This window comes from Humulus lupulus, chromosome X (genome assembly GCF_963169125.1).
Source record: "Humulus lupulus chromosome X, drHumLupu1.1, whole genome shotgun sequence".
Taxonomy (NCBI): Eukaryota; Viridiplantae; Streptophyta; class Magnoliopsida; order Rosales; family Cannabaceae; genus Humulus; species Humulus lupulus.
In genome coordinates this window covers 91632420-91643024 of record NC_084802.1, presented here as the reverse complement: position 1 = coordinate 91643024, position 10605 = coordinate 91632420, and the positions used below count along the sequence as shown (strand labels likewise).

Sequence of the window (10605 nt, the reverse complement as noted above, 5' to 3'; positions counted from 1 at the left end):
TACCGTTTATTAGTAGTGGGGCCAAATCCATTTATATGGTGGAGGCTATTGTTTGGGATACAAATGTGGATATTAGAAAGTAGTTGTTGTATTTTTCCATTTGCTAGAGAACCCATCTAAAAACATCTGAATACTTGGGGAAAAAATCATACATCAAGCTTAAAGGATAGGAAAAGCCCCACTAAATAAAGTCTTGCCTTACACGTCATTTTCCAATAAATTATTTTCATCAAAATACCAAACAAGAAAGTTGATTTGATTCAAGACTTACACTATGTTTAGTAGAGACGAAGGAAATCAAGAGAGATAGAAAAATACAAAGAGATAAAATATATAAAAGGAAAAAAATATTTTTCTTCTATGGTGTTTGGTAAACAAGATAAAAAGAAAATTTTGTTATATGAGAATTATTATTTTATTTATATAGTTTTAATTTTAATAATTATTAGTGAGGGTAATTTAGTAGTTTATTAAAAAAAAAATTTGTCTCATCTATTTTCTTTTTACTTTTGGAAAGATAGATTCTGGTGGGTCCCACCGCTATTTTTTTTTTTTTCTCTTCACTTTTTCCTTCCATCTATTTGTCTCTCCAAGTAAACATACTTATTTTAATTTTCTCTCTTCTTTTCTCTCTTAAATTTTATTTCCTCACTTTTCCACCGTAGCAAACATAGTTAGACTGGAAAAAAGTTTCATCAAAGCACCAAAATAAGAAGTCAATTCATGTCAAAACTTAGTCGGCAAGGATTGAAAGAGATGTCACGCAAAAGAAAACTTGGAAAACATGTTACGACGACATATCATCTATGTTCAATCAATCAAAAATTAGAATGTGCAAAAATTCTATTTTCCCCTTCCATTTTATTTATAAATTGATCTAAAAATAAGAAAATAGCTAAAAATAAACTTATTAAAATCTATAAAAGCAACCCAACCCACCCAGAAATGGGACTAAGGTTTTTAGGACAAAAATAATATAAAATCGTACAATCAGAAAAAGTATTCACGTAAAGATAATGTAACTGCTTATTATTTTTGAAGAGATGTAACTGCTTATTAACATTCTAAGTCGATCTCATTACCTAGCTACTACCTTAATATAAATTTAATGGTTGAATTTAGCCCCAACAATTATTTATCAATACCTCAATTACAATAAATGTAGTTGCCAATTACAATTATTTGGCAAATATTATGTAGTGTTAATTGCTCAATATTTATTGAGCAATATTTGACAATAAATGACACATACTATGTAATTAAATTAAGTGTAATTATTATTGATTATTAAATTTGGTGTGTTTGTTTAACTAAGTAATTACACACTAATATTTAATAGGAGACATTTGAGGTATCTCAATTACATTGTTCAATTATCATGCCTCCAAGGAATTGGTGTAATTACACCAATAAATAATATTAATTATCAAATATAATATATTTTTTTTCTTGGCAAAAAATATTGTTCTTTTTCTATTATATTTATATATTTTTTAATATTTTCTATAGATTTATAAGATAAATAGTTATAAAATATTGTAGGAGATCATGATTTCTTTATTAAATTTACATTTACATTAGTTTTTTTTTTTACCGAAAATATAATTTTAAGCAAAGAACAAAACAAAACATTAGCACTAATGTTAATCTATATGATTATTGATTTTTATTTACATATTGTTGAATGTATTTGAATGATAAAATTTTTAATTGACATAGCAATGAAAAATACTCAAGAATTTAAATTCATTTTAATTTGTCTTTTTATTTTTATATTAGGGGAGGAGGATTTAAATTTGGGGCCTCCTTTTTTTGAGTAGAAGTGTAGTACTACTAGGCTATGTTTATGACCACTTTAATTTTTTTATTAAATATAAGTTATCACACAATATTTATTTTACTATATAATTACTATTTGTTTTGCCAAACATGAAAATAAGATTTTAAATGTAATTACTACTTCACACTCATACAAATTATGTATTTTAGAGTACGGCTATAATGGTACACGTTTTTTATGAATTATCATGGTGAATTAGACATTTTTTCACGCGTGTATAAGTTATGTTCCTAGTTTTTTTTTTTTTTACACGACAGTGTTTATTTTAGTTATGGTGAACCTTCTGCAAATTTTTAGAAAAATCTCAATAATTTAAGGTGACGAAATAAGGTTCCAAACTTTTAGTATCGTCACACGCATAAATATTGTTTTAGACTTTATTTTCGGTATCCTATATTATTCAGTTTTTATTGAAAATTTGTAGGATGTTCGTTGTGATTACAATGAATAGCATTATATAAAAAAACTGAAATTCACGTGTATAAACATGTAGGATTCATTATGGTAGTGCACAAAAACGTATCCATTTAGTCATACCCAATATTTTAAAATTCTGTAATTATTAGATTGTGCAATTACTATTACAGTAACTTCCAAATATGAAAAGAGCACATCCTTCCTAGTATATAAATGAAGAGTTTCAAACTTTATATTAATTCTTATCAACACCAAAATCGTATCAAGAAACTTCATTAGATGTCAATGTCTCACATATATGTGCATGCTTAATTTTTCAACAATTCCTCAAATAAATGAAACAAAAAATTAAATTGGGTCCAAAAGAATTTAGTGTGAAGAATAAGGAGAGAGAACCTTCATATACAACACTTGGATGAGGGTTTCAAATTTTATTTTAGTTCTTGATAATATAAAAACTTAATTTAAAAGCTTATTGAGTCATTCACCTGTGCTTCATTTAAATCAAAATATTATATTGGTTCAAAAAAAAAAGCCTAGTATGAGCAGAGCCTCCTTGTTTACTTCATTACCAAGCCAAGGCAAAAAATAATAAATAAATAATAATAACGAGTTCTATATGTACCCCTTTATTCCTTCATGCTTCTCCCATCTTTTATGTTTTCCAACTCAATCTCTTTCCTTTCATGTAGCTTGCTTGTTAAATTTTTTTTTTATGTAAATTTGATCTAATCAGTGAGGAGCCCCAAATCCACCAAGATTACTCACTAACAGGAAATCCCACTCATATTTATGTCCCAAAATGAGAAACAACAATAGATTATAACTATTTTTTTTTTCCAACAAGCAATACTTGGCGATGATTGATTTATATTTTGGAAACGATAATTTTGAAATTTTATAATTTGAAAATGTTAATAAATTGAATTGTCTTTAAAACTTTGATCGGTTAACCATTTTCTATATCAAATAAAGAGCAAATAGAAAAAACAATATAACACTTCAATTTTTAGAAAGATTGTGTCAATTTTTTTTTAAAAAAATAATAATTTTACTATATTATTTTTTAAAGATTAAGTAATTTCCATTAATTAGTCCATTGGACATAACCCATTACAAGCTCAAAGAGCACTATCAGTAACAAAAGCTAAGCAGCCCGTTACAATTTTCAACATAAGAAAAAAAACATTTTAAAAAGTGATGAGCAATCAATTTTTTTACAATGTAGCATAACAAGTATTTTATGCAGGAAATGCAATACCTTTATTCCCTAAACCTTATTTTCTTTTATATAGACAAATTTGTCTTGTCGCGGATGTCCCCTTTCTCCTTGAAAATGTTGAGACTCGACCATTTTGTTAAGAGCTCAGCCGGCCTGGCCTAATCACCCTTGTGAAAGTATCAAAGTGAGCTTCAGCTAGAAAGAATGAACTTCTCAAAGCATAGGTGTATCACAGGTATGCAATCAGGCAGACAATAGTCAACACGTTACACTCGATAAATCAGAGATAATATAAGCAAAAGCTAATCTTGAATTTTCATGATGAATTTCAAACATTACAGTGCAGGAATCAGTTTGTGAACTGTCAGATAAACCTACAACAAAACTAACATTGGTTTAAAATTTCATTAACAATCTCAAACCTAACTCGAAGTGTATGGACTAAAACCATTCATTATTAATCAGGTGCATTATTAATGAGGTGCCGCATACATCTGGGTTGAATCATATTGAGCATAACCAGGCTGAGGTGATACCGTTTTACCATAAGCAACTGAAGTGCTTGATTGAACACCATAAGCACCAGACTGTTGGACTGATTGATCATAAGCTTGCTGAGCCTGAGCAGGTTGAGCACCATAACCTCCTTGTGCAGTTGGTGCACCATAAGTTGATGCAGGTGCAGCAGTCCCATATCCAGGATCTTGGTGACTTTGATACCCATAACCTGCAGAATTTGGAGCAGACTGCTCAGGATAACCTTGCTGAGCAGAAGGGTATTGCCCATACCCTGCAGTAGGAGCCACCTGTGCATAGCCAGCAGTTTGCTGCGAACCAGTCTGGCCATAACTTGCAGCCAGTTGGCCTCCTTGCTGTGGATAGCTTGAAGCAGATGCAGGTGGTGGCTGATTATACCCATCAGCAGCAGCAGGAGCAGGAGCAGGAGCAGTGCCGTAAGTAGGATATGCCTGCTGGGTCTGTCCACTTGAAGCATATGGATATGGCTGTTGAGGTGGCACACTTTGACCATATGATTGCGCAGAAGCTGAACCTTGAAAAGGCACATCACCGGGCTGACTAGGCCTAGGAGGACAATAAGATTGGGGAGGTGGACCCTGGGATTGCACAGCATATGATGGTTTACCATACTGCGGTTGCTGACCATAACCTGTTGGAGCGCCACTTTGAGGATACACTGGCTGAGAACTACCATAGGGATGCTGTGCTGGAGCATGATCGTCATACCCATGACTGTAGTTTTGTTGAGAATGTGTTGACTGAGAATAAGGTGCCGGTTGCCCATAATCCGGACCCTGTGGCTGTCCATAATTGTAATTTGCTTGCGATGGAGGTGGCCCCATAGCAGCATTTGGAGATGGACCAGGAGCATGTAGAGAAATCGAAGCAGAGTGTCCAGCATCTGACAAATGGCCTTTTTGTCCACTGTAGTAATCATAACTGCCATTGTGCCCATGCCCGTGCCCCTGCATACTAGGGGGAGGTCTTTGCTCCCAGCCTGAACTGAACCCACCTCTTGGGCCCATTTGTTGAGGATAGCCACCATATTGAGCTGGATACTGTGGGTTGTGAGATGAATATGGTCCTCGCTGCTGATAATCAAACGAGGCTGGGTGGGCCATATGACCTCGAGGACCCCATTGAGGTGGTCCAGGGGGTCCACGAGGCCGATAGCCCTGTTGATTAAAACCACTTGAGAGAGAAGATGGCCTCACAGTCTATTCAAAACAAAATGACAAAAAACAAAAGTTACAAAATGAGAGCAATTCTTTTGTACTATATTAGAATCAAATCAAATAGCAGACGACAAAATTTAAAGCACTATTTGGACCAGATAACCACGTGTTCAAAATTTTGAGCTCTCCTCCAACTCAAAGTTATCAAATATTGAATTAAATCAAGTATAAATTACAAATAGAATGTCTGCACAATACCATGGCAAATGACAATTTACAGTTCTGAATATACAAACGAAGTAAAGAAGTAATAACTAGAACTACAAACAGCGAATGTTCTTTTCATTGGATAATATACTAAAAACTATTCTACCAAAGTAATTATGAGTTAAACAAAATGATCATCAAATAGCAAACTTTAGATCACTTGCAATAAAGACTCAGACAAACTGGTCTGTCTTTCCCTTTTAAAAAACAATATGACAAAATGAAGATTTATCAGAGCCAAATATCTCAACATGCTTTCCATCCATCTATTACCCAGATCTTAAACCCACTAACCTAGCGATTTCAGTGATTCTTGATAGAATTCAGATTGGCATAATTATCAAACATATCTACTAATAATTTTAAGGATTTTAGATTCCTTCCCCAAAATATAAAAATAGGTCAAGGCAATACCACGAGTACTTCTTTCATTATGAAGCTGATATTATACAAACATTAAATTTGAAGGGAGTTTATACAGAACTGAGAAAAACCCAGGATGACCATATGCAGCGACAAGGGATATTTTGAATTTGTCATCAAAATTATCCAAATCTTTATGGAAGTTAAGCCAAATAATTTCTTCAGCGATAACAAATTAGGATATAGCAATTAAAAAATAACTGATCAACTGAAGGAACACATGCAAAGATAATATATATGAGAGTGAGACGATCCAGTAAGAAAGCATTATAATTTCAGGAACCTAGACTTGAGGTTTGTCAGTAAAACAATACCAGTGTCAGACATAAAACTAAATGCCAAGTTATCCTAGATGCTTTAGCACAGCATCAAGCATTGAACCCATGCAAAGTTTCAAAAAAAATCTTCACCAGGGATTCCAGACATTTCAAGCACAAATCTTGGGACTTCTTATCAGCAGCTCTAAAGGTTAATATAATAGTCTTACTTAATTACGATTTTTAACTTTCAGATCTCAAAGCAGTCTTACCAACTATTAACATCCTGCAATCGCGAGATTAAATGCCAGATACCTTTCTTCAGTGGACCAGAGAAGAGAGGTTGTCTATTGCTACACCAAGAAAGCAAAGCTGGCCCCATGGAAAAGGCAAAAGCCAATCTGCAGTTTTAAAGCCATCCAATTCGAAATTGGCACCTTCAACATAAATAAATCAGGGCAACCGACATCTTGGATTGAATATATTATCTTCCTAACAGCATTCAAGAGACCTTGGCATGGATGATTCATCAATATTACACTCGCATCATGTTTAGAAAAACAAGGTCTAACTCCCACAGTATAAATTATGTAACAATTTTCCTCAAACTGAAGGAGGGGTGACACAAAAGGCGAATATTACAATGTTTCAAGCAAATCATTTCAGGACCATATATGTTCCTTTCCAAATGTATATCATACAGAAGTTCTGCACTACCAAATCTGTTTTGAGATCTCTTCACAAAAGAGTGGGGCATATTGGATTTGAGACAAATACGACTTTAGAAGCATAGATTTAAACTAAACTACAGTGACCTGTACATGTATTTGTATGTCATCAAAAAAAAAATCTCCTACAAACTATTTAATCTTCAACCACATATCCTAAAGACACCACATTATAAAAAGTTAAAAGGTATATCCTAATATCAACATGTTGCTGTATTTACTCAAATACCATGTTACGAGAATAATAAAAATATAAACACTACGAAGTTACTACAATGACATGAACATGAATCACTACCCAATAATTTCACACAACACAACATGTAAAGGAAAAACATTTAAACATAGGTGACAAAATGGAAATAAAATTCTATAAACCACAAAACACGCGTCAAGCGATTTATATAGGTCAAGCAAGCGATTTATATAGGTCAAGGAACACATAGCATAGATACACCAAAATTCATCAGTAGGTAACAAATTGAAAGAATTCCTCCAAGATTTCAAACTATCCCCAGGTATGTTGAATATTATGAACCCAACATAATTTGTGTGTGTTTTCACAATCAGAATAGCATGTATGATATCACATCACTGGAAAAACAATCAATTACAGTAACAACCCAAATGTACAAGAGAACTATATCAAAGTAACCACGGTTTAGACATTAAGTAACAATTTATATGAGAAAAGATCAATAATTAACCTGATTCATGACATCCTTTATCATTTCTCTAGCGATTTCAATTTGCCTTTTATCACCAGTCACTCGTACAGTCCTTTCCTTAGACTCATCACCTTCTGGAAGATGTTGGGGTATCAACTAAAATGGGGAAAATAGGTCAACCTACATGATTCATACAGTGAAAAAATGAAAATGGATATAATCCATTAACAGGCATACAATATCAACTACCTGGATGCGTGCTCCTGATCTGGTCTGGAGACCTTTAATAGTCTCCCCCCCTCTGCCGATGATTAAACCAACCTGGCCCAGAAACATGAAGTTTTCGTAAATAAATGTTGAAGAAACCCATTAAAAAACCAACACTTGTAGCTCATTGTACCTTCTCATTAGGGACTTGTATCTGAATTTGCTCTGTGGCTGAAGCAGCCTGTGAATTAGCAAGGCCTCTTGCCACAAGGGAAGGAGAACCCCCTGCATCAGCCTGTAGAAATATACAACAACTAAGTATATTCCAAACATAAAACAAAGTTGAGTTTGAGTTTACAGGTCAGCAGATAGAGTGAGGGGAAGGGAAGGGAGACCGAGCAGGGTTTAGGCCAGCATTTAAGAATTGAGAAGTAACAAGGGAACAAATGACCTCTGCAATGACAGCATTGATAAGCTTCTCAGCCTTATTTATGTTCTCCAAAGTACCAATGACCTCCACAGGCCTTGTTGCAGCATATGGATCAGCATCTGCATCTCTAGTAATTTGAATTTTCGCTCCTGAATTGTATTGGAGGTACCTTATAGTGTCCCCAGCCTTTCCAATAAGAACCCCAACCTGCAACAATATATTAATAATGAAAATATTATAGTCAACAATCTTTCATAATAGCTGCAAAGAAATGACAAAACAAAAGATACCCCATACACAAGTAAATGATAATATTCTTCTATCCTTTAAGGTTGCTTGCTCTAATACACCATTCTCCTTCAGATAAAAACACTAGATCATGTAGTACTGTGTGCCATAGGGTGGTTGTTCAAATCCCTGTTAGCATCTAGAAGTTGATTTTCTTTGCAGTGCAGGCCAGTGTCGTGTAGTACTGTCAACTGTTAGTCATAAGGTGGTGGTTGTTCAAATACCTCCACAGGGTACTCTGCTGTTCAAGATTTTGCAAACCTTATTAACCACACCTCAGCAAATGTACTACCTAGTCTACCTTAGGTAAATGACTCCTCTACTTTTTCATTATCAAATCTTAGCGGAACTAGGTAAAGTTAGACATTAAAATTCTCGTTCATGTATCAAGTAGAGCCTGTGGTCTATAACAATTTTGATTTCTTTTCAAAACTTACTACAAACAATGATTACATTCATTTGTCCCATTTATGCTGATTAAGGTTTAGTGAACTAGCCATCAATGCAAACACCACTAATGTAAGATTAGTTATCATAAAATCAAATGTTTGGGTTTCCCTCCTGGTCAAATGGTCTTCTATTTTGGGGTCAATATCAGCAATGCAGTGGACCATCCAATGATAAACCTAATCCGAATCATATAGCTACAACACAATCAAACCCGAACTAACAAAACTTACCAGTCTCTACTGGGGGGAATTACTCATTTTCGTACTAGCTGTTTCATTTTCCGATTATTTCTTCAATTTAAGAAAAAAAGAGAGAGAAAAAGAGAGAAGAACAGAAAATAACAGTAGGAAATGGTCAAGCATGTAGTTTGCTTGTGATTCCAGTCCCTCTTGGCTACCTACATAACAATTGCTATAGTTTCTTGGTCTCCAAATGTTGCAGGAGTAGGCGGGGAGCCTAGTTTAAAATATAAAAATGTTTGGGTTTCCCTTGGAAAGAGTTATGGGCTTAGCATTTATGTAAGAAACTAGGAAGCTAGAAAGCAAAGCGAACCTTGTTATTAGGGACCTCCATTCTGCGTGCAATTGTCTCATTATCAGATGAAAGTTGTTGCTCATCAACAGAAGTAAGTTGATGGGGCTCAGCAGAAGCCTCGTCTCCCTGTTGCTCCTGGACCTCTGAAGAGGGTGCTTGAGTGTCATCTTTAGAGGGTTCCTGAGCTCCATCTGCATCTTGACTAGACAGCTGATGATTGTCCGAAGGTGGATGCTGCTTATCAGTTTCTTTTCCAGTACCTTCCTCCGATTGAGGTTGAGTTTCCTCTACGCCACCCTCCAAGGCTGACTCCCCTTCAATATCCTTCACAGGTTCATCTGCCTTCTCTTCTTGGTGCCCGTTTTCACTTACTGCCACAACCAAATTACATGAGTGTTGTGCAAGTGTCACAATCCACTTATAACCAATTCAAATCAAACAAAGAAGCTCCATTATAGCTAGGTAGGGAAATCCACTTATCACATCTCACAGGGCACAAATTCATGGAAATACTAAAAACCTAGAACAGTGAGGAAAAACAGTGTCACGATACCTGAAGCATCAGGCTTGTCATCAAGCCGAGGCCGCTTCGGCTCCACTTCTTCGGAAGCCTCGCCATCAGGTGCGTCGCACTCGGCATTTGAGTTGGCCTGTTCGTCGGAGTTCAGTTCAGCCAGTTCCGGAGCTTTGGGTTCCAAATCTTCGAGCTTCCGTTTATGATCCAACGACACAGGGCTGACCGAGGCAGCTGCAACTTCCTCCTCTGCCATGGGCTAACTGTGGTATACTGTGCTATACGCCCAAAACCCGAAACAGATGCGAATTAGGGTTTCGACGTTAAAGATAAAATGCTTTGGACAAGCTTCGAGTGACAGAGAAGCCAATAAACGAGACGAAACGCAATTTATATAGAGATGTGGGTCACTCGAGATATTTTCCCCTTGTTACTTTAGGGTTCGTTGTAGTTGGGCCTGATTCGGTTTTGATGGGTCAATAGGCCATCAATCAGTGGTTGTAAGTGAAAATTACAATTTTCTTTTTTTGTAGTTACTTTTGACAAATATAAAGGATTTTGATTGGGAAATTTTGACTTTGTTTTTTGTATTTTATTTTTAAAGTTGTATTCTCATAAATGAGATAGAAAACAGTATTTGTAGTTTTAAAAAATAAGAGGTGTTTG

At 35.0% G+C, this 10605-nt stretch overlaps 1 protein-coding gene across 2 annotated transcripts; it reads right to left on the bottom strand.

The window, feature by feature from the left end:
- Window positions 1–3769: 3769 nt before the first annotated feature.
- On the bottom strand, window positions 3770–10311 carry LOC133803707 (uncharacterized). Of its 2 annotated transcripts, none has more exons than XM_062241816.1 (7): window positions 9979–10311; window positions 9444–9796; window positions 8175–8360; window positions 7917–8018; window positions 7763–7837; window positions 7556–7672; window positions 3770–5215 (listed from the first exon to the last, which is right to left on the bottom strand). In XM_062241816.1, the coding sequence occupies exons 1-7, from the start codon at window positions 10193–10195 to the stop codon at window positions 3953–3955; spliced, it is 2313 nt and encodes a 770-aa protein (XP_062097800.1). In that variant the 5' UTR covers window positions 10196–10311; the 3' UTR covers window positions 3770–3952. The 2 variants fall into 2 exon arrangements, with proteins under 2 accessions (XP_062097800.1, XP_062097801.1); XM_062241817.1 differs by having other exon boundaries at window positions 7766–7837.
- Between the last annotated feature and the right edge of the window lie 294 nt (window positions 10312–10605).

What these genes read in the sequence shown, in the direction of transcription:
- LOC133803707 (XM_062241816.1), bottom strand. Translation starts at nt 10,195, where the DNA reads ATGGCAGAGGAGGAAGTTGCAGCTGCCTCGGTCAGCCCTGTGTCGTTG. An exon ending in TGACAAGCCTGATGCTTCAG is followed by an intron (nt 9,797 to 9,978) that starts GTATCGTGACAC and finishes TGGTTGTGGCAG; the next exon opens with TAAGTGAAAACGGGCACCAA. An exon ending in TCAATGCTGTCATTGCAGAG is followed by an intron (nt 8,019 to 8,174) that starts GTCATTTGTTCC and finishes ATATTTCTACAG; the next exon opens with GCTGATGCAGGGGGTTCTCC.